The sequence below is a fragment of the Abrus precatorius genome, unplaced genomic scaffold, assembly GCF_003935025.1.
Source record: "Abrus precatorius isolate BTA unplaced genomic scaffold, Abrus_2018 Scaffold11, whole genome shotgun sequence".
Classification (NCBI taxonomy): Eukaryota; Viridiplantae; Streptophyta; class Magnoliopsida; order Fabales; family Fabaceae; genus Abrus; species Abrus precatorius.
The window spans coordinates 15,208,056-15,232,621 of record NW_020874303.1 but is presented as its reverse complement, the minus strand read 5'-3'; the positions used below and the strand labels follow the sequence as shown (position 1 = coordinate 15,232,621).

The window sequence follows — 24,566 nt, the reverse complement described above, 5'->3', positions numbered from 1 at the left end:
CTGTAGTGAAGAGCTCTAGCTGTAGCTAGAATAATAGACAGGAAAGTAAAACTTTTTCTAATTTTTTTGCTGTAGGGAGAGAAGGTCTTGTTATAGCAAGAATGTTGCGAGTTGAAGGGTATTTAAGGGTTTTCAAGTTGAGAAACTTGGATTATAATCCAAGTTACGACCCTCTCCATTCTCTCTGACTTCTCTCCTTATTTTTCTCAGAAAATCCTTGAAAAACTCCAATCTTTCTTCAATCCAAGCTTCGAAGTTCACTCTCCCTGCAACTTGGTAAGTTCTTGGAGCTTGGTTCTCCATCCTTTGGTTATATTCTTATTTTTCCTCCTCTAAATAGGATTTCTTCTGATATTTAGGAAGAACCCAACCTTTTGAGCAAGATTTCTCAAAAATCCTTCACTAAACTTCCATTTAAAGGTAAGGAGAACTATATCTTATTACTAAGAAAGTAGTATGCTTGTGTTCATGAAAATGCTATGATGAAATGCATGATTTTGAGTATATGTTGGATGAGAACATGTTTTTGTTGTGTTTGAAGCATGTTTTGTGGTGTTGGACGATGTATATAATCCTTGTTTTCAGTGTATATGAAGGTATGTTGTGGATTGAGTCTGAGAGTAACCAACTCTCGGCAATGATTGATTAATATATGACGTAGTAATGAACTTGAGTGAAATAGAGAAATGGAGGGATGAATAACATGATAGAATACAAATAATGAGCTCAGGTCATAGCAAATAATGACTTTAAGCCATAATGACTAATGAGAAGAATAAAGTCCATAATGAGAAATATGGAAACAGAAATGGAATGAGAAAGAAAAAATGATATGGACAAGTATGGATATATCATAGGTACACTGGAGGTGTGGAAGATGTAGGCGATTAAAAAATCTTAGGGAAATGAGGGTGGTTGATGCTTTTCTTGAATTGCGCATAACAAATAAAAGTAAGAGCACTACAGGCTTCATACTTGTTTCCTAACTTAAACTCCTGATCATGCTTTTGCTAAAAAGGGCCAGGTCGACATACGTTGTATCAGTGTAGCTGCAGCTATTTAGCAACTATCTATGCTAAGGAAGACCTCAAGGGATCCCAAGGGCAGTGAAAGTGTGAAAGGACAACTCTAAATGTCATAAGACTGAATAATTAATTATTGTTTCATATATATGAACTTGAGTTTGTGATATGATTGATTGTTGCATTACATTGCTATATTGTATGACTTAAATGTGAATGTGTGTTTGGTAATAAGAATAAAGACTCATCCTTACTTAAACCTTTTAGGGGACCAGGATGACAGCGTCCAGGGAGAGCATTAGGCTTATAGATAGCTTTGTATAGTGTACGTTAGATTATGTATTTAGCGAATACCATATATTTTGTTATTTTAAACTGGCCTTACATGTTGATAATATAACACGTAACATTATTATGCTAGAAATAGAACTATCATATCGTGTATCTTTTGATTTCCCTGTAAACAATAGAATCCACACCCTATGTACATCTGTCAAGGCACAGATAGAACTCCAATAGCTGTGACCTACCTATTTACATATCATGATTACGATCACCTCAGAAGACCAACTCGATGGACTTTTGATCGCATTATTAGCAGGCAGGCCACTGTAGATTCAAGCGATCTTTATCTCAAATCAGATGAGGATATCGATTTCGAAGATCTAGCGGCAATAAAGAGATGACATGGGGACAACTAGTATCTTTTTTAGTCTTTTGATGGATAGACGGCTCGTTAGGACTTATTATATTTTGTATCTTGTAATTATTGTAAATGAGTCTTAATGTATTTTGATATATATTTTTCTAATACCAACCTTTTAGAACAATATATACATATTAATGCTATTTCAAGTTTCCTTTTAACTTGTCTATTCCCATTTTTGTCATTTAAATTTTTATGAATTGGTTAAAGTATCACTAAATATTTTAAAATTTTCACACGTTGTATTTAACTTGCAATGAGTTTAATCTAAATATTCTCTTCTAAATTCTGAAATTATTTTCTTATCATATTAAATAAAATAAGAATGTTACATAGGATATTTTTAGCTTATTCAGCCTAAGATTCATCACACATTATTTTGGATTCTAAGATCTTGTTGTTGAATATTAATTCAAATTCAAATTCAAATCCTCCTCTTTTCTTTAATTTTGATTTTTGATTCTTATTATCAAATGCTGGATTAAGGTTAATAGATTTGGATCTAATTGGAAGAAATTCTTAATAATCAAAATAATCATAATTGAATTTGAATTGATTGATTTGGAATCAATTTAAACTAATTAGAGGCTTGATTGCAAATTTGTAATTTAAGTTAATAAGATCAAAATTTAAATTAGTTTACCTAAACTTAGTTGTGTGATTGCTAATTTAATAAGGTAGGTTTTTAAAGAATTACAAATCGCCATAAAACTTAATGGGTTTAATGAAATATAATTACAATCAAATTAGGAGTTAATTTAATTAAAAAATAATTATATTTCAAAAGAAAAAATTATCACTTTAGGGTAAGAATATAATTGAGCTAAGTTACTCATAAACTATATTCATACACTAACAAATAATCTCTAAAAGATGAATATATTACAATATTTTTCATTTTATTTTAAAATAATATAATTCTCTCCCTTGAAATATTAAATTACATTACAACTTAATCTATTTCAAGTATTTTGGTAAAATATTGTTAAATACATGTTTGATATTTTTTTTTTTACTAAAATACCTTTTTTAAAAAATAATATACTTAGTCAATTATTCAAAAAGTTCAATGAGCTGAATGTTTTTTTTTTCCATAGAATCATAAAAACTTGTGATTATTATGAGATTTTTAAAAGTTTGTCTCACATCAAATAATAAAACAAAAATAAAAATATTCTCACCTTTAATAAAAACGTACAAGTAAACATTTGCAACTTTAACACATAATAAGAAAAGAAGATAGAGTGTAAAAAGATTTAAAAAAACTAAGGCATAGAAATAAAAATTAGACCATGAGTAAAAAATAAAAAAAATAAAACTAGGACATATAAATTATTTTACAATGCTTTAATGAAAAACATAAAATAATTTAAATTGTGATGCATTTTAATTTTTTAAGGGAAAGAGATCTATATTTTTAAAATAGAAGAAATGATAATGTAATATATGCAATATATGCACCTTTTTTATTTACTTAATTTTAATTTTGAGGAGGTGTATTTTCAACAAGTGGTCTTAATTCTTTTAAAAGAAATATTAGCCAACACACGATATTAAGTACAACTTTAACACATTTTTATAATTTTCTAATTTAAAAAAATTGAGATAAATATTTTGACTATTTAATAAATAAATAAATCACAAAAACATTTTTAAAAATATATCGTAAAAAGTGTATTTGTAGCATTTCTGTCACAGATGTATGCTAAAATTATTCCTTGACCAATTTGCCTTTTTCTTTTTATAAAAAGAAGTTTAGGTGAGGGCAAAAAAAATATAAAAGAAATGTTAGTACCTTTACCGTGTTTTCCTTCACTGAAGTAAATCCAATTGCTTCCTCACTGTTGGTTTCATTATCTGACATCCATCATCAGAACTGTATGAATCAATGTCACTTTGTGTTAAACTTTCAACCTTCTTCAATCCCAAACTCCTTTCCCATCCCCACACTAACCAGGTACAATTCTCACACACATTCCGCACTCTTTTCAATTCCATTCCAAAGTTTTTTTTTTTTTTTTTTTTTTTTTTCCGTTTTCTGCTATCTGGGTATGTCTCAAGTTTGTGTTTGATGGCTTCTCCCAGAGAAGGGTCGGTAACCCTTTCCCTCAGCTGAAGAACAATACCCATTTGTGCCTCACCTTCCAAGCAAGGCTTTGCTCAAGTTACACCAACGACAATGTAAGGAATAATTTATGGGTTTTTATTTTTCTTTTGTCTTGAACTATATTTGTTTGTTGTTTTGTTTAATTAATATGTTTTCCTTGTATCATCTTTATTGCCACCCATATGTTGTGAGGTGTAAGCTAACCTTGAAATGCCTTGTAGTAAAATATGTATCAAAGGAACTAGGCTTTGGAATATGTATCATCTGTTTGCACCATGACCGTTTACAAGGTTTCAAAATTGTGGTCGCAAACTTACAATTGTAGCACAATATCATGGTTTTGGACTGCAATTTTGGCCCACAGCAGCTACATTTGCCTGCAATTTTGGTAATCACAATGCAACCATGATCACTATTTAAAACATTGATTAGATACGGTTTAAGTGTGTGTTTAGAAGTAAATGTAGATCCAATGCAGAAGTTACGACTGTAGTGTTGAAGTAAATGTGGATCCATAACTATTTAAACAGGAAACCAAACACACACTTATTGTATTTTGTGTCCAATTATGACTGGTATACATTGCATCCCAAACGCCTTTTACAACGATTTGTGCTTATTAGGTCGTTCAATTTCTAGTGTACACCCCAAACAATTGTTGTTATGTTTTAATTGATATTATATGGTTTAGATAATACAAATATGAAAATAATTGTCAACACTAATAACCAAAAGAAAATACACATAAAGAATATATTATTTTAATCTTTTTGGAGCTAAGAAAATCCTTTTTTTTTGTTTTGGTGATTTTTCTCATAATTTTCAACATTCTGGTTCCAGAAAAAAAAAAATTAATAAAGGTAACAATATAAAAGTACAAAGGTCAAAATGCCCCATTTCAGAAGATCCTAACCTGGAAATACAATGTTGTCTTCTAAGTTCAAATGAACCATTACCAAACTACGCGAGTTGTATACTGCAGTGACCAGTTTGCTTGATGTTCCTAGTAGTTTACAGCTTTCACATATTAGAAAAGTTTAACCCATTCAAGATCAAGTTGTATGGACTTAAACCTTGGAAACTGTTTGCTAAATTAAATCTTACTTAGCTATGAAGACATTAACAGACTTGTTGGTATGGGCTAGAGGTATTAGGTTGGGAGACCTTCCTACAATCAAACTACAAAAATGTATTACACAGAGATATTATGATGTCACAAATAGCTTATTCTTCCCACTATTGGTATGATTTCAATTCAATTTTGTTTTAACATATACTCTTAATTTTTTTTTTAAATTGGTATGATCATTTTTATCAAACATGTTCTTAAAACACTGAAACTGTATTATATTGTTAGTTATATGTACAATGATAGCCACCATGGGAATACCCTTAAAGATAGACTAGGAGTTCTAGTAGCATGTTTGGCTAAGGAGTCAAAGCAGTGTTTTACCTGAAAAAAATAACTTTTGGGGAATGGTAACTCTCATGTTATATTGATTTTGACCGAAAGTAATTCTAGCAAACACTAGCTTGATATTTTATTCTCAAACAAAATATCTGTGATATTACTTGGATTTCCCCATCCCCCTCTTTCTTTACACTTTTTACTCATTAAATTGTTGTCTTATTTCTCAATATTTTAAGGTCAGACACATGAGCTATCAGATGCATACAGTAATGAAGGTATATGATTGTTCTATTTTCTACAATTATGCAGTAACTAGGATACGATATTTAAATTGTTGCAAGTTTCTAATTACTAGTTTAAACCGGGGACATTAATGGGTGCTCAAATTATTGGTGGTCCATATTTTAGTCTGATCATTCAATATGTAGAAGTTGCAACAGGCTTTTAGCAGTGGTTATACTTATACTGTTGTCTTTGAACCTCGCTGTGAAATAAAAGTATTGTAATCCATCTATTGATTTCTCACTGTTCTTTTGTGCAAAATGTTAAATTCCTGTTTCCTTTGTGCTTTTTCTCAATGACAAATTCCCTCTGGTTGCTATTTTCCTGTAAAGAAAGGTCAAATTCTTGTTGAATGTTTTAGTAAGAAAGGTCCAACATTAATTTGTTCTCTTGATGAAAGTTTTGAATATTCTTAGATTTATTTGAGGAAACTTTCATCTCATGCAGACCATATTTCCATTTTGGCAATCTGGCTGAATATGCATAGGAAGAGAATATTTAAATTATACAGACAAGGGAAAATAGTCTGATAGATCATTCTGCTGATTTATGAATGTCTAAATTGATCCTCAGTGTTGTCTAGCTCTTACAACGAGGTTTCAAGTATCATAATTAACAGCAGCAGGATATTTTTAGGTTCAGCAAAAAGTGGAGAGAATAAGAAAGGAAAGTCATTGACGAGCAATGAGTATGTTTGACTTTTCCTGTGATATTTTTTCATCGATTGCTAGAGATCAGAATAGTTGTGGATGATGTTTTTGTGTTCAAATTATAGCCTGCTCTTATTTGCTTAATGACAGGATACTGAAGAAACTGAGGAGATACGGAGTTTCTGGAATCCTATCATATGGACTTCTGAATACTGCATACTATCTCACAACATTTCTTTTTGTGTGGTATGTGGACATTTGTACCTCTTAGCTTAAGTTTTGCTTTTGCTTGTGCTTTTCCTTTTCCTGGGCTGCCAGTTTGTATAAGAAATTATATTGGTATTGAGAGAGTTTCTCGTTTCTTCCTATGTTTTTCTGGGTAAAGGTTGTTGCTTGAAGCTTTTTGTCTACCCTGCATGTACTATTTGATAGGATCCGTCGTTCATAATTATTCGATCTTTCTAAATTATTCCTAAGTCACTGTGATAAGAAAACATTGGGAGACCCACACCAAAAAGCTAGCTTAGTTGGATAGCCTAAGGCCTTATAACCCCACGTTAGTATCTCATACATCCAATATAAGATTCAAGTTCCATACTTTGCAATTAGATCCTAACATCCCACCATGCTCCACTGCCCTAGCACTCACACGGGCTGACTTTTCACCAGCCTTTTTGACTAGTCCCAAGTGAGCACTACAATGCTGACATCATCACCTGCACTGCTTGTTTGCAGCTGAAAGATTTTAATACCAATTGATACAAACCTTGGGAGACCACAATTGGAGAACCCAAGGCCTTATAAACCTCACAGAATTCCATACTTCAAATGTGTCAAGTCTCATACTTTGCAATTGGATCCTTACACACTACAACTATAATATGCTTATTTTTTTTAGGTTTTACATTGCTCCAGCACCCGGAAAGATGGGTTATCTTGCAGCTGTAGAAAGGTATGGACGTGACTGATATTTCTCCTATAGTTTGTGGATTTAACGATTAACAACTTCACAGTGATGTATAGATTTTTCAAAGTGATGGCCATGGTGTGGGCAGGTAGTCAAGTCACTAAACTTTTAAGAGCAGGAGGGTGAGCCACCTGAACCATTTCACATTTTTAACTGTGTAATGCATATAGCCTATAAATTTGTAAGTGCATATTGTAGATTTTTTTTCGTTAATTTAGTTAGAAACATTGTCCCCATATCATTCTATCACTTGATGGTAACTTTGTGATGATGTTTTAGCTGTAAGGATGGCAGTTGGCATTTGACTTGTTAACTTTGAATAATATCACGACAACTTTTAAATTTCCATGCATCTTAGGGAGATGCTGTTGAAAATGTTTATGGATGTGGATGAAGAAGAGAAGTTATTTTTGTATCTAGATTGCACCATGTCATTGTTATGTTTGTTGTTTACATCTATCTGCCCATGTACAAGTAGACAAAGCTCTTCTGTAATTTATAATATAATGACAATCATTTCAAACAATGTAGTTACTTCTTATGCAGGGCATTGGCACTGGCACCTTTTGTTGACAGAGGATTGTCCTGGTTTACTGATAAGTTTAAGTTTGAATCACAGGGGAAGGTAACTTTGAATTGAACACTATTTATTATTATTATTATCCTTTTCATTGGTTGTTCTCAGTTGTCTAATTTGACAATTTCCAGGCTTTCATGGCAATAGTTGGATTCTGTTTTGGATTGGCCCTCATGGTATTTTTGGTCATCACACTGCTTTGGGCATGATGCCCCTTTCTGCTACCTTCTTTAGAGAACATTCAAATTCAATAATCACCTGAAAATGTATAAACGATATCATCCAATAATTGTTTTGCTCCAAAATGTGCTCTTGAATTTTTAGCATGTCATATATGAATGTTTCTCACAAAGTTGCACATTTTTTCACGCAAATGTTTGCGTTTTGAAGAAATAAAAATACCGTAAGAATAAAACAAAAACAATAAAAACGAACAAAACAATTGACTTTGACCTTCTAGACTTTGGCGATCCTCTCCTTCACAAAGGAGGCTTACAAAAGTCTTCAACTTTTCTCTTCCTCATTTTCTCTGCTAGTCCCACTAAAATTGGGTAAAGTAGTTTATTTTGCATTTGAAAAAGCTTATGATCGAAATTTTATTGGGAAAAAATTCACACAAAAGAGGATTTTTTTTTTTAACCTAAATCAAAGCAAAAGATTCACTAGGTCACAATTGATTTGTTACACACTCAAAATTTAAAACTACAATTCCGTTGATAGCAAAACACAATATCTGAAGGGGATGACAAGAACTGTAGCCCTGCAATCCACCTTTGGGAAGACCAAAGGTTGTAACTTGCTATGGTGGATGTAACTAGTTTAAGGACTGTTGCTATGTGCAAGTCAAGAACTCATTGGAATTGTGAAAGCATTTCAAATTTGACTCCTATCATGTGAAATATCATTAGACAATAATACTTGGAGTTCATTGACACTGACATAACTAATGTTTCATCTTATAAAAACAATAAGTAAATCTCTTGTAGAAAAAATTGAGGGTCAATCCTCATCATACAAATCTTGCTACTCGTATAGAATACCGTTTAAACTAGTTTATTTTATGTTTGAAAAAACTTATAGCCAAAATATATTGGAAAAAACTTTTTCAAGAAAACAGTAACTTTTGTTCACTAGATTCTTTCATCCTTCCATAAACTTTGATAAGGAAGTTTTTACTTTTCAAGAAGTTACATAATGTTAACATGCATTGTAGATCGTTTGATTGAAAAGTTTTTTAATCAAATGGTTAATAATGCTACAGAAAAAACAGTACCACAGAAGAATAGTTCCATAATTTTCCTACTCTATCTTCCTTTTTTCTTCTTTGATGCTGCTCAACTCCTCCATGTGTTTTCCTTTCTTTTTTTTTCTTCTTAATCTTCCTAGTGAAAATCCTCCACCACCTTGCAAATCCAAGGTACCATAAGACCAAAGACAAATCAAAATGAAAGAATCAATACAATTGCATTTTTTTTTTCTTTTTTGTGATGGAAAGAGTTTAGGTTAGATTATAAACTGGTTACTAGGTAAATATGTAAACAAGTTGGATGAGAGAATATCGTCGGAGAGTGGTAGCAACATAGTGATCGTGGCATATGCATGGTGGAGGGTTGTTAGAGAAGGTGAAACATCGTTTGAAAAAATGGAAACTCACTAGAGAAGACGAAACACCACCTTGATTTGTCTGGTTCACACCTTATTCTATCTTTCTGTCTTCCCATGTTTCGACGGCTTCTTCCATCGTTGCCATTCCAATGCCTATAAACTCTTCAACTTTGGTGGTGATGTTGCCTCAATATGGCACATTATCAAACCACACCATGGTACATTATCGATGCATAGTGGTTACAATACATGAGTTGAAGGAAGAGGGATCATGGAATGTGGCTTAGGACGCACGACCAACAAGGTGACTCTGTTGTAATATTTTTCTGGTTCCAGGAATGCAGAGACTCAAAGAACTTGATGAAGAATTGGGAACCATATAATGAAAGGTCCCGAAATGGATTTATTAAGATGAAGAATTACAAGAATTTTATGAATGAATTACAAGATACCCCAATCTAACATCAGAGTTGTTATTTATAGCAAAACTGTCACAATTAACACCTAACAGATTTGATCAACCCAGCTAGAAACACGTGGAAACCTACTAACACAGCCTCACCGACTTAAGGCTTCGTGGCACCTTATTAAAACATGCTTACCGACTAAAGACTTCAAATATTTCCTAACATTGCCCTTCCCTTAAAAGCATCCTTGTCCTCAAGGATGGAAAGCTAGAAACTTCCTCTTCAGGTCATAATAGTATTCCCACATTGCGTCCTCTGGGAGATGGTGTTTCCATTTTCCAAGCACTTTAGTAACCGGCATCCCTCTTCTTCTTATTGTCATGCAATCCAGAATAGCTTCAGGCTCATTTTCAGCAAAAGCTTCTTCCTATTAGTAGGGAAGATCAGTAGTAGTGACCAAATTGCCCACATGTTTCTTAAGTTGAGATACATGGAACACATTGTGAACCTTACTATGATCTGGGAGGTCAAGCCTGTAAGCTACAGTGCCAATGCAGTCCGTTACTCTAAACGGGCCAAAATACTTAGGACTTAGCTTAGAATTGCCCCTAAATGCCACGGACACTTGTCTATATGGGTGCAATTTCACATAGACAAAATCTCCTATCTTGAATTGTCTATCACTCCTATGCTTATCAGCAACCTGTTTCATCCTTTCTTTGGATCTTTTTAAATGGAATTTGATCAGCTTCATCATCTCTTCTCCTTTGCTCAAGCTCCTGTCCACTAATTCCACTTTCGATTCTCCTGGAAGGTAAGGAAGATTGATTGGAGCTGGTTGTCCATATATTATTTCATAAGGAGTAGCTTTAATAGCAGTGTGGTAGGAGGTATTGTACCACCATTCAGCTAAGGATAGCCACTTTGACCAATTGTGAGGGACATCAGCACACATACACCTCAGATAGGTTTCCAAGCATTTATCTACCACCTCACTTTGACCATCAGTCTGAGGATGGTAACTGGATGAAAGCTGAACTTGAACCCCTTGTAAGGACATAAAATCCTGCCAGAACTAGCTAACAAAAATAGAATCTCTATCACAAGTGATGGTACTAGGAAAACCATGTAATTTAAACACATTATCTAAGTAAGATTGAGCCACATCACTGGCTGTATAAGGATGAGACAAAGCCATAAAATGTGCAGCTTTGCTCAGCCTATCTACTACCACAAATATCACTTGCTTACCAAATGATTTAGGCAAACCTTCAATGAAATCCATAGTGACATGCTGCCAAATTTGTTCAGGAACAGGAAGAGGTTGAAGTAATCCAAGAGATGTTGCAGTGTCATATTTACATTGCTAACAAATTGAACATTGCTGGATGAACTTCTTGACATCATTGATCAAACCCTTCCAATACACAACAACTTTAACCCTCTTTATGATAGTATTAATCCCTGAATGTCCTCCTCCAGTAGAAGCATGTAGCCACTGTAATATATCACCCCTCAATGCTGGATCGTTACCAATTACCAACTTGCCCTTTCTCCTCAATTCGTCATGCTCCCATTTATAATGCTTGTGAGAAGCTGATTCGTCTTGTACTTCCTTGATCAATCTCTGTAAGTTAGTATCGTTCACCCATGACAAATGAATTTTATCTACCAAATCGGATTGTAACTGATAAGTAAACTGTTGCACTCAGCCACGTCTCTTCTTGAAAGGGCATCAGCAACTATATTTTCTTGTCCTTTTTTATACTTAATTGAGAAATCAAACTCCATGAGTTTAACTAGCCACTTCTGCTGGAACTCAGTTGACATCCTCTGATCCAATATGTACTTAAGGCTGTAATGGTCAGTTCTGACAATAAAATGCCTATTCAAAAGGTAATGTCTCCATCTCTGAACAGCAAAAATAACAGCTAGCAATTCCTTCTCATAAGTAGACAGTGATTGCTGCTGCAAATTAAGGGCTCTGCTGATATAAGCTATAGGGTTCTGCTTTTTCATAAGAACTGCTCCTATCCCATAGCCCAAGGCATCAACTTCCACCACAAATACTGTAGAAAAATCGGGAAGAGCTAAGACTGGAGTACAACACAACAATTCTTTCAATTTCTGAAATTCTAGTTTAGCATCTTGAGTCCAACTAATCCATTTTTTTTAACATGTCAATCAAGGGTTTTGCAACTACTCCATATCCCTTCACAAACCTCCTATAGTAGCCCGCAAGACCAAAAAACCCTCTTAGTTGCTTAATAGCCTGCGGAAGAGGCCAGTTGAGCATAGCTTCTATTTTATTTGGATCTGTAGATACACATGAACCAAAGATGAAATGACCAAGGTATTCCACTTTATGGACAACAAAGTAACATTTACTTTTCCTAGTAAACAAGTAATGGCTTCTAAGAGTAATTAACACTTGCTCAAGATGTTCTAAGTGCTCTTCCAAGCTCTTGCTATACACCAAAATATCATCAAAAAGAAGACTAATAAGAATTTCCTTAAGAACTTTTGAAATACCGCATTCATTAACCCTTTAAAAGTTGTTGGGGCATTAGTGAGGCCAAATAGCATTACTACATACTCATAGTGACCTCCATGAGTTCTAAAAGCTGTCTTGTGCACATCAAGTGGATCCATCCTCACTTGATTATAACCGGACCTAAGGTCAATCTTGGAAAAGATTGATGATCCATGAAGCTCATCTAACAAATCATCAACCAAAGGAATTGGAAACTTATTTTTCACAGTGTTTTTGTTCAATTCTCTGTAGTCTATACACAATCTCCATGAACCATCCTTTTTTCCTACAAAAACCACAGGACTAGCAAATGGACTGCTACTGTTTTGAATGAAGCCAAATTTCAAATATTCTTGTACTAGCTTATCAATGGTATCCTTTTGGCTTTTTGCATACCTATAAGGTCTTTTATTAACCGGATTAGCTCCCTGAATAAGTGGTATTGTGTGATCATGACCTTTCCTGAATGGAGGCAATTGAGTTGGCTCCTGGAAAATGTCCTCAACCTTCCACTGTCAATTAAAATGTGTAAAGGCTTCTTTTGCTGGTACCTTGTGATTCTCATGGTCCTGAAATTTGCAACACCAGTCAACGCATTCATTGATATCTGAGGTGATTCCTGATCAGAATCAGTAAAAGAGCTAATAACATGATCTGCAGACTCAACTAATTCCTCCTCCTCCTCAACTTCCAAAAAATGCACCTGAATCTTTTTATGTGTTAAACTATGCTCTTGAGAATAAGGCTCATCACAAAAATAGCACAGTCCCTTTGCCCTTCTTTCACTCATATATGCATGTGTCAAACTCCTAGTAGGTCTGACTTGAGTACCATTTCCCGCCATAGAACCAGAATTAAAACTAGCAGTGGAAGCAACAGGTTTAATAATGAGTGCAGGTTTAGCTCCTAAAATTCCTTTTGCAGGCTTAGTCACCGAAGCAGTTTGAGTAGAAGGGGAATTGGCAGCTTCATACATTCGTGCCAAAGTAAAGGCTTTTCGAATAGTGGAAGGTTGAAACATACGTACTAACATTTGAATTTCCTTCTTTAATCCTCCTAAGAAACAACTCAGCATGTATTCTTCACTAAGATTCAGTCTATTAACAATAGAATCAAACTCTTCATGATATTCACTAACAAATTTCTTTTGCCTCAATCTCATCAATTCAGCCATTGGATCATCACCCACCTCCCCAAACCTCTCAATCAACAGCTTAGGATATTCGTCCCACGAAATCAAGGGAGAATAAGTCGCAGATCGAGCTAAGGCCGTGTGCCATTGCAATGCACAACCCTCCAAGTGAACAATTGCCAATTTTACTCTAACATCATCAGGTGTATGATCAATTAAAAAATAATTTTCGCACTGGTATATCCATTGATTGACAGCCTCCCCTGAAAATCGCGGAAAGTCTATTCTTGCTAATCTTGTTCCGCAAGAATAAGAGGAAACAGAAGGACAAGCCCCTTTAGATATAATACTTGCGGAAGGGCCACGCACTTCTTCTGAATCTGTCTTTAACAAATCTTGAATTTGATCTTTGAGGGAATCACTGAGGGTCTTCTGCATCGAGCCAACAAGCTCCATTAAACGAGACTCTAATCTTGAACACATGCATTCTTCCAAATCCTTGATCGCTTCTGCATTGTGAGTAGCTTCGGCCATTTTGTTGAGAACTCCGAATGGATCGTGAAGTATGATACCAATTGTTGTAATATTTTTCTGGTTCTAGGAATGCAGAGACTCGAAGAACTTGATGAAGAATTGAGAACCATATAATGAAAGGTCCCGAAATGGATTTATTAAGATGAAGAGAAGAATTACAAGAATTTTATGAATGAATTACAAGATACCCCAATCTAACATCAGAGTTGTTATTTATATCAAAACTGTCACAATTAACACCTAACAGATTTGATCAACCCAGCTAGAAACACGTGGCAACCTACTAACACAGCCTCACCGACTTAAGGCTTTGTGGCACCTTATTAAAACAGGCTCACCGACTAAAGACTTCAAATATTTCCTAACAGACTCCACTGTCTTGACTCGACTTAGCTTATCTTCAGTGTGTGTGCGCATGCCCACTTTCACCTTCAATTTATGTCAATTCCAAAGCATCACACTGAGTTGTTGCAATGGTTTTCGACGAGAGTTGTGTAGGAGGGGAATTGGTGGATAAAGAAGAGAGGGATAAGGCAACTTGGAATTAGTGGTTCTTGATTTGTTAGATTGTTTAATTATATCAACATTTTACATTTTACCCCTTGCTTATTGAAAAAGCTCCTACAGTGGATGAGGCAACTTGGAATTAGTGGTATGATCGCTATAACATCCTTAATTTTTTTGCCCTTGTATGGAAAAATAGATATTTTGGTGCAAGGTTTCTCGCTCAAATGAGACAAAGTTTTCTGAAAGAAGGCGTTCCAGAGCACTCTTGTTCAAGTGAGATAGGAAAAATTTGCCCCAATTATCCTCTCGTCTAGGCGAGAACGGGTCTCGCTCAAGTGAGATGGAGGTCGCCTAGGTGAGGAGTTGCAGGAAAAATAGGGAGCTCTCTTGACCCATTCTTGCTCAAGCGAGAATAGCAGAAAACTGAGCAATTTCATTGTCTAGTTTTCTAGTTCAGGCGAAAGTTAGACTTGCTCAAAGCTCGAGTTTGGAGGGGTATTTAAGTTACCCTAGCCTTAAAAAATTCATTTATCACCAAACAGCTTTTCCTTCTCGTTTTCTCTCTATTCTCTTGTAACGTTCTAAATTTTGTAATATTATTTAATTATTAATATATATGTGTGAATTGATGTTTGAATGTGTGCAATTAATTATGTGATGAATTGAACGTGGATATGTGTGTAAGCACATATAGATATGCGTACGTTTGTATAATATGATTGAATAATGAACATGGATTTTTGGTTGGATTGATTGAATATATATATATATATATATATATATATATATATATGTAGGCTGAGAGTGTGTTGCAGAGGAGAAGTCCCTAGGAGAAGGGTGTTAAACTGTTGCGCTCTCGCTGTAGCGAGAGGTCTCTTGCTATAATGAGAGAGCGACAAAGAAGGGTGCATTTCTGGGTGCAGTCTAACTATAGCGAGAGGATCTCATTGTAGTGAGATTCTATAGAAATCAGAGTGCAATTTCCTCTGAAGTTTTCGTTAAAACAAGAGGGGGTGTCGTTGCAGCGAGAGTGTCACGACCAAAAAGATATTTGAAGAGTTTAGGGTTTGGGAAAGTCATATCCCACTTCTCCCTTTGAGTCCTCTCTCTATTCTCTCGATTCCCAACCCATTCTTATCATTTAAATTGCCTCCAAAGCTGTTTGGGAGCTAAATTGAAAGTTGTAATCACGTTTAGAGCATTTGGAGGTAAGTGTGAGGGTTAGGGTTTATGTTTTTCCATCCTTTCTCGGTTCTTTCCGGTTTCTCATGAATTTTCTCCATGTATTTAGGCCGAGATACTGCGTGGGATACATTTTCTAACGTTAAATTGTATTGGGTCTTCGATTTAAGGTAAGGGAGACTCTACCTTATCTCTTGTGTTTTAAATTTCGTTTATAATGCTATGCAATGGATTTTGATTGAGATAGAACGTAGAAAATGTGTGTATTGATGGAAACTTTGTGCTAGTTATGATGCGGTAGACATTGGATAATGTGTGTGTGATGAAATGACCTTATTTGTCATGAGATGGTGATGGATGTTGAATAGTGCTTATAGTGGAATGCATTGTTTGGTATGGATTGTGATGGAAAATATTATATGTTTGAATACAATGTGATTGATATTGAATAATGTGAAATGGTTGAATATGTATGGAAATGGCATGTTGATGTTGATTGTGATTGTGGTTGAATATGTTGAAAAGTTATGAATGGTCCAGCGATATACTAGAGATGTGGAAGATGGGGGCGGTAGAGATACCTTAGGGAAGAGAGGGTAGTGGTGACACCAATAGTGAGCATGAGTGCACCACAGGCCACACACTTTTCTCCTGACTTGGCCTCTGATTAACACTTTGCTAAGGGACCCGTGATCGTACACATTGTATCCGTGAGGCGAAGGTTATCCGACAACCATCCATGGTGTTAATTAAGTAAGTACCTGAGGTTGAGAGCATTAGGAATCTATGATCACAGTGCCACAGTGAGTGTGGCTACATGCAGTGAACGCACGTGTGTGTGAAATATTTGTTAGTGCAATGAACACACTTGTCTGTGAATTGAAATAGAATATTTGAGAAGTGTTACTTGTGCTTGTTGATGCTTGATTTGAGTTATGCTAGAAAATATGTGGAGTGTGCAAGGTGAGACTCTATGCTTGTTTGTATGTGTGCGATAATGTAGAGTACTCACTCTTACATTTATTTTTCAAGTGACCAAGACAATCAGTACCGGACTCATTGAAGAGATGGATTGAACTATTATAGAACTTAGAATATTATTTTGAAATATGATGTATTTGAATTGGTCCTATAGCAGTCATTTGATATAAACTTGTAATCCTTTCCTTTATTTTGAAATACTTTGATGAAACCATGTCTTGTGAATTGTTTAAATGAAAATTCTTGTTATTCTCATTTTGCAAAATTTATTTATTTGAAAATAAAATTAAGGCATTACATCTCTCACCTTTTTTTCTAAGAGAAAACTCTTTTGAACTCTGAATCTCTTCCAGATTTGAACTCAAACGTCTATTCCATCCAAATCCAAGTAAGTTTCTTAGAGCTTGGTTCTTTAACTTCATTCCTATTTCTCAGTTTTCTCTGATCTAAAGTTTTATGCTTTGTGATACTTAAGGAAACCTTAACCCTTAAGACAATATCTTCCATCGGGATGTTGTAACTTTTCCTTGGATCTCTAGGAAAACTCGGTCTGAGAGACCTATTTCCAAGTAAAGGGAATTGATCCTAAACCCTAACTCCTTTTTGGTATTTTGGTTTGAAAATGCTAAGTTTTTTTTTTATTAGAACCCTAGAATACTAATGTTTTCTTAAAATCTCAAGTGTAGGAATAGAGATTTTTGACATGAAAAACCCATGATTATTTTCAAATCTAGCTAAATACAATTTGTAGCAAAAGCTCTTCATAGAACCATTTTGAGAACTATTATGATTTTACTAGGGAACATTATTTAGAGATAGTTAAAATTGTTATTTGATATTTTCAAATAATAGATATACTATGAATATTGGATGATGCCAAATTTTAAGATAAACAACTTTATTAATATCAAGAAAGTGTATATATTGAATTGTATGATTGGTCTGAGTCCGAAGGTGTCCAACTTTTGGCACATTGTATTGATATGTGTGGTATGAAATTGTTTGATAATTTTTGTGTTAGACTGATATGATACAATAAATATGAATGTTTGTCTGATGGATGATGTATGTTGAAACAAATGAATTTATGTTATTGATGAAAAGTGAATAATATGACATGATTGTGGAATTGAGAGATATGATTATAATACGTGAGCTATACCAGATTGATGGATGTGATTATGATATAGGTATTGTGATACATCGAATGATGTACTTATAATGCATATATTGTAATACATTGATTTATATAATCAGAACTAACGTATTATGACATGCTAATATATAAAAAGTATGTAGAAATGAAATGAGAAATACTGAGAATAAGTATAGATAGTCATAAAGATATACTAGGCGTGTAGAAGACAGGGACAATTTTGAAAATCTGAGGAAAATGAGAGTGATAGATTTTTTCTATGATTGCACATACTAAAAAAAATATAGGAAAAAGACACCACAAGCCTTACACTCATTTCTTGAGAAACCCCTTACAACACTTTTACTAGAAAGAGCTGAGTTGGCTCGTTGTATCCGTGTGTAGTGACTAACCAACAACTATTTATACTATGAAGACTTTAAGGGAGCTTAAGAGCAATAATTGTGAAATTATGATGGATGTGAAATTGTATAGAAATTGTATAATTATAATATAGGTATTGTAACATATTGATTAGTGTTGTTATGATATATGTATTGTAATACGTCCACAAGTGCGATTAGGATACATGTATTGTAACATATTGATTGATGTGATATAATACGTATACTATGACATATAAATCAATGTGAAAATGTATGTGATTTATTGTGATAATGACTCGTATGATCTGTGTGTTATTGTTAACTAATATATGTTAAGAATGTATTAGATAATATTTTCATTATTATGAAATTCTTCTGTCAAATAAGGGATTTAGTAGGGTGGAGAATACTCACCCTTACTAACTATTTTCAGGAAACGGATTACGAAGAAAATTAAAAAAGATTGACCTGATCTAAAGTCATATTCTTAGTGGGACTATAAGGAAGGATTGCTCAGTAGGGTTTAAAATAATTTGAAAAATTGTAATATTTTACTAGACTTATATTTTAAGTTGATTGAGATCTGTAAATATTTTAACTGTTAATTTTAAAATTTATAATAATTTGGTAAATTCTGTTGTAATTAATAATTTTGAAGTGTATCTATAACATTAGTGATTAGTTATTTTATGATAATTCAAAATCAGTTTTAGATGATAAAATTTATTCTCTTGAGAGGTGTTATTGATTGTTTTAGACTTATACACGTATGCAATGTAAATCATATAATTTGTTAGATGTAAACTTAAAATTTATTTTATTTATCACTTTGAAATCCCAAAAACTATTTCTTTGAAAATTTTAAACACTTTTAAATCTGATAAAATTTTATAAGAGAGATGTAAGTTTTGCTTTTATTCAATTCTTTAAGCTATAAAACAGAACAAAATTCTTCTATTTTCTCACAATCTCACAATCCATAGTTTCTTTTCCAATGAATGGTTCGATAGGTCAGACCAATGATAGAATTTACAGAAAAAGGAAAAAGAACTAGAATCTGTTATTCAAGAATAAAAATTTTGTGTGCAACGAGTACCCTAGAGCAAGCCCCTTAGAGAATCATCTTTGCCAATGGTTCTAACCAATTTCCAAAATCTCCCTCCTAACTAATTAAGGTGAATAATAGAAAATAACAAAATAAAGAGTCATACTCCATTAACTACTAACTAGATTGCTTTATTTTCTTAGAATAGACTATCCATGGTTTAGCTTTAACTAATGGAACATTATTTACAACAATATTAAAATTAGAGCAGAAATCACTTGACTTTAAGTCCTAACAATATCAAAATACATACTTATCACTATCCTCACCTAATAAGATAAGGTTTTGTTGTTGTTGTATATTGAAAAGTTTCTATGTATTACTTAGAAATTAAACATACACCATGTCTCAAACATTGACTAGTGATAAACTCTTAAAGCCACATTTCCAACGATATCTAAACAAAAGAACATAAAAGATGGGAAGACCAGAAACCACCTGTGGGATGACCAGTGGCAGTTTTGTTTTGTTTGTAGTAAATTATTTATAGATTAATTTGTACAAGGCTTGAGGGCATTGAAATTGCGAAAGAATTACTGATTAGATTCCTGTTAGAATTGAACATGAAATATCATTAAACCATTTATGTTAAGTCCATTGACACTCACATAACTAATTTAGCATTCTAGAATAACAACTGGATGTAAGAAAAATGACAAAAACTTGCTTCCAAATGAAAACATTAAACATCCATGAGGTTGTGATAAATTAAACACCATTAAATTAAGCATTTGAACGGGAAAGAATAGCACCAAAGATTGACACGCTGTAAATACGTTGAACCATTTTATTACTATTTTTTAGTATGTATAAAGATATCATCCAACCGATGAATAAAGACCAATTCTTTTGAGACATAAAAATCACCAAACTAAACTTTCTCTCTCCTAACAAAACCTTTTTCATAGACAGCCAAGAATTCAACAGTTTTATTATTAAATAGAGAAAAGGAAAGATATTTAAAACCCCATCATATTAATCATACTTAAAAACTAACATCCATTATCGAAAACTTGAGTCAGACCCAACCTTCTTAAGATCACTTTAAAATCCACATGAACAGTGTGTGCATGTTGCTGTCTTTTGAAACGTGTTATCATCACACTCTTTAATACTCTTAATTATTAACTAGAATTTATTAAAAATTACAAAATATAACTAATAATTATTAAATTAAGATGAGAACCATTAAATTAAGAGTAAATCACAAATACTTGTGTTTTTTTAATAAATTTCAACCAAGAATATGTTAGAAACAGTGTGTTAGTGAGTATTTGTTAACATTTCTCTTAAAATATATTGCTTGAGACAACTAATAATATCAGTAAATGAGAATTTTTGAGCTCGATATTACCCAGTGAATCCAGTAATAGATATACTTGTATTTTGAGCTTCCATCATATAGGGTTGTTTGGAAACAGTGAAAGGCATCAAAAGTGGAGGGATTGAGTCCTTAACTCATTCAGCTTGTGTCATACAAGGAATTAATGCTTCCATCCAAAATCATAATTTTTAATCTTACAATATTGAAGCTAAATTTATCAAAAATGATATTTAGAAAGAAAAGACAAGGGTTAGGATTTCAGAGCCAAACTCGTGGTGATAGAAGCATCGCCATCACTGTGGCCATCTAAACCTTCCACTAATCTCCTCTTGGCAGACTTGGTTCTATAACACCAGACCTCAAAAGCCTCGCTCAAGTCAGGATATCCAACTTCCCGGTTTTTGATCCAATCAGCCAAAATGTCTGCTTGATCATTTGATGGCAATGTCAATATCAATGATACAATTGCTCCCTCAATGGCCTGACACAAATCTTCATCCATTTTGTAAGGAAAACCAGTCTCCTCAGTAGCTTTTGAATCCAGCAAGGGCTTCATTTTTCGAACATATGGAAACCAGGTCTTTAGCAATTGCACTCGACATTGAGCTGGAACAATCACACTACCATAACCAACTGCTTCCAAAACTTTACATGCTACTTCTATCAGCTTCACTTTTAAGCCCCACATGACATGGTCAAGCTTCTTGTCTTCAATGATTCCCAAAATTTTACTAGAGATTGCAGCCCAATTAGAAACAAAATTCTTCATTAAATCCACCTTCGAAAGTACATTACACAACCATTCAAGATCGGATACCCTTTTCATTATCATGTTATATGCACTCTCAAGAAGGGTAGTGTCCAAAAGAAAGGAGGATAAATCCATTTCAAATGAATGAATGATATTGTAAACGCCCATTCTTACAACTGATTGCACTTCATCATCCGCCATGATGATTGTAGTATTGCCATCTTCTCCCAACATGTAGTCAACTTGCTCCTGAGCAGAGATTCGTAGCTCATCTCCAAATGGAAAACATGGTCCCTCAATAGACATGGCAAAGCGAACAGCTGAAATAAATATATCTTTTGTAGAACTTAAATCTACAGGTTTGATATTAGGTATTTTCGACATGACCATTTAACTGTTTCAATACCAAATTTAATTTGTAATCCCAGTGTTCATCCTGGAATGACCTCCAAGTTTAGAACCTATATGTTCTCATAGAGAAGAGGAATTTCTATGTAGGAATACAGACAATGACAGCAACCATAAAATTATACTCATTGCAATAGCTTTAACAAGTGACAACACGACTGCAGTCTGAGTCTCAAGTGCATGCCAAAGTCAGACACATAATGTGACCCAATGAAAAAATCTTTGAGAAGCCTGGTTTCATTTATAAGTGAGAATGGTGCAGGGGTAGTAACATTCAGATCCTCCTCCATATCCCAAGGTCACTGATTTTTCAGTAGTAGTCTCATGGCCATGTTTGCAAGGTAGATATATAACTGGAAATATTATGAACAAAACAAATCACACTTCAAGCAACAGAATATTTCATTTTCAAATAATCATGATACAGAAAATTATTAAATAGACATAAATTCCAGCAGGGTCCACAGGCATTCTCCAGACAGAAGATAACCCAGCAAGGTGATATATATATATAAACTTGTCTCCTGTCCACTGCAGCAAAATAGTTCACCAAAACCCAAGTATCTAGCTTAAACAAATTTTACCAAACACAATCACAGTGCTAGGAAATGGAGGGGGAACATGTGCACAGCCTATACATGCTAGAAATTTGGTTCTCAGCTGTACCAAGGAATCATAGGAAAGAAAGAAAGAAGTTGGTGGAACCCATCACTTCTTGTATTGTGGGCTCAAACTTGTTTCTTTCTCTTTCTAATTAATCTCAAGCAGTAACAAAAACAATGGGTGCACATCTATGGAGTAGATGTGGGGGTATGCAGAAGTGACTAGAAGGGGAACAAGCATCCATTCTCTTCCTATTGTCACCACCTGCTTCTCATATTCCTTTTGTAAGTGCCTTTACAATCACAACACCAACCAAGTCTTATCCCATTAGGTAAAGTTAGCTACATGGATCACACGATGTCAATGAACTCAGTCAGAAGCCAAATTCTCTTATATATTATATATCACCACTTTTGCGGCCTTTGAAGTGCAATAAACCCATACTCGTGCTAGTAATTAATCAATTGAATGTGACATGATCATTCCTTTTTCAAAATTCACTTTGAATAGATTCAGGTCAATCAATAATATTTCAAGGCCCAATTTGCATTAACTTCTCAGTAAGTATTTATGAGAGACAAAAAATAGGAAAGTAAAATGAATCAAACTTCTCCTATAAGTTAAAATAAACTTATGCTCTTTTTACCTTTTTAGAAGTTTTTTTAATTAACTTCTACAAAACATGAGGTGCATGAGTTTATTTTAACTTATGAGAAGATTTTTTTATTATTTTACTCCTTATTTTATTCTCCTACAAGCATTTCTGCATAAGTTTATAAATTATGCAGAAATGCTAAGCTTATCAAGCAGTACAAATAAATTAGGCTACTAATATACTTGGCTTCTTATATTCACTTACTCTATCACATAATCAACTCCTAATGTGGGTATAAGGCTAAGCTTTGCGGAGATTCTATGTTAGCTGGAAGAAACACAATAACCATTATCATTTTGGAATTAAAAACGTAGTACGCCATACATACATCAAGTTGATTTGAAGCCTCTGTTTACTATATGAAAGATTAGCGTGCAATCAGAAATCAATGCTTATTTCACGATAAGAAAGTTTATATAGACGGCATGAAATAAAAAGAAATAGTAACAGGAATCATAAGCTATATTTCAATGCAATCAAAATACATATCAAGTGGAAAGATGGAAAACAATAAGAAATCCAAGAAACCAAGGAATGGCCATTGTCAAATAAATCCAAAAGATCTGAAAAATTTAACTTTGCAGAACATAAATCCACAACACCACAGCCAAACCATCAGCATCATATAGAGACAGAAAGAAAAAAAAAATAAAAAAAACAAACTAAATAAGAGAGAGAGTAAAAAATAGGGAAGTAATTAAGAAAAAAAAAAGAAGAACCATTGCAATTACATCAAAAGAAAAAGCTGATTATCTTTGTGACAAAAGGGTGTTTTAACTATATCAAAAGTGGAGATCTTTACTTTGAAATCCTGCTATACACACACTGTCATAACCCCTTAAAGCAATTAGAAACCAAGACACAGAATTTACTTGCAATCCGTGGAACAGAGAAGGGATGTTGCTTGATTAGACTTTGTTCCTATCCACTCACTTCACCAGCTTCAAGGCCAGAGAAGAAAAGCCCTAACAATACTGCGTCGTTTGGCCCCGAGCTTTATCATAGGAAGATTGAAATCGCTGTTTATTTTCTTTTTTTTTAATTGTATTTGTATCTTATTTAGATTGTGTGTAATTTTGATCTCTTAATAATTTTGATTTAATTTTTTTAGGTTTATTTTTTTTAATAAATCAAGTACTTGTAATTTTAAAAGTAAGTAATTTCTTTTTGTACATGAATTTCTAGATAAAGAAAATTATTGGGTTTAAAGAGCATAAGAATTCAACATTAAAAGGGAGAGTATAAAAATTAATTAATGGTACCCATGCACATACTTTTTGGGTAACTATTTTTTGATCTCTATCTTCATACTTGTTAAGTGCCTAAATGGTATCCAAACTCATTACCTTCAATGCAGTTAATTAAACTACAATGTACACTCTATTTCCATTAATTAAAAAAACTTAATGTAGTATAAAATTACAATAAGTAAAAAAAATAAATACAATATTTTATCTAACAAATGCAAAAAATATTATATAAAGTTTCAATGTTAAGATATCAAGCTAAAATAATTTAAATTATAATATTTATTTAAAGTTAAAAATAAAATATTAAAACAAACTTCTAATGGAGTTCCTCTGTTGAGTTGCAAGT

At 33.5% G+C, this 24,566-nt stretch overlaps 2 protein-coding genes and 1 long non-coding RNA gene across 4 annotated transcripts; 2 read left to right on the top strand and 1 right to left on the bottom strand.

Annotated features, from left to right (window-relative positions):
- The first annotated feature begins 3,623 nt into the window (after positions 1 to 3,623).
- LOC113856438 lies at positions 3,624 to 5,655 on the top strand. The gene is made up of 3 exons (XR_003502889.1): positions 3,624 to 3,685; positions 3,814 to 3,909; positions 5,488 to 5,655. It is a non-coding gene; the product is annotated as an uncharacterized LOC113856438 (long non-coding RNA).
- A 557-nt stretch (positions 5,656 to 6,212) lies between these two features.
- LOC113855672 lies at positions 6,213 to 7,983 on the top strand. The gene is made up of 6 exons (XM_027487302.1): positions 6,213 to 6,216; positions 6,304 to 6,424; positions 7,077 to 7,130; positions 7,202 to 7,267; positions 7,692 to 7,770; positions 7,854 to 7,983. Exons 1-6 carry the CDS (start codon positions 6,213 to 6,215, stop codon positions 7,929 to 7,931), a joined length of 402 nt encoding a protein of 133 aa, XP_027343103.1. The 3' UTR covers positions 7,932 to 7,983.
- Positions 7,984 to 20,583: 12,600 nt separating this feature from the next.
- On the bottom strand, positions 20,584 to 23,993 carry LOC113854450 (BTB/POZ domain-containing protein At3g05675). Of its 2 annotated transcripts, none has more exons than XR_003502763.1 (2): positions 20,740 to 23,595; positions 20,584 to 20,707 (listed from the first exon to the last, which is right to left on the bottom strand). XR_003502763.1 is itself a non-coding variant. In XM_027485426.1 (2 exons), exon 2 carries the CDS (start codon positions 21,692 to 21,694, stop codon positions 20,804 to 20,806), a length of 891 nt encoding a protein of 296 aa, XP_027341227.1. In that variant the 5' UTR covers positions 21,695 to 22,065; positions 23,843 to 23,993; the 3' UTR covers positions 20,591 to 20,803. The 2 variants fall into 2 exon arrangements, 1 of the variants encoding a protein (XP_027341227.1); XM_027485426.1 differs by adding an exon at positions 23,843 to 23,993 and having other exon boundaries at positions 20,591 to 22,065.
- Positions 23,994 to 24,566: the final 573 nt, after the last annotated feature.

Excerpts from the sequence above, each read along its gene's own strand:
- LOC113855672 (XM_027487302.1), top strand. Across the intron at positions 7,131-7,201 it reads TATCTTGCAGCTGTAGAAAG|ATTTTTCAAAGTGATGGCCA; the intron begins GTATGGACGTGA and ends AGTGATGTATAG. Across the intron at positions 7,771-7,853 it reads AGTTTGAATCACAGGGGAAG|GCTTTCATGGCAATAGTTGG; the intron begins GTAACTTTGAAT and ends GACAATTTCCAG.
- LOC113854450 (XM_027485426.1), bottom strand. The coding sequence starts at position 21,694 with ATGGTCATGTCGAAAATACCTAATATCAAACCTGTAGATTTAAGTTCT.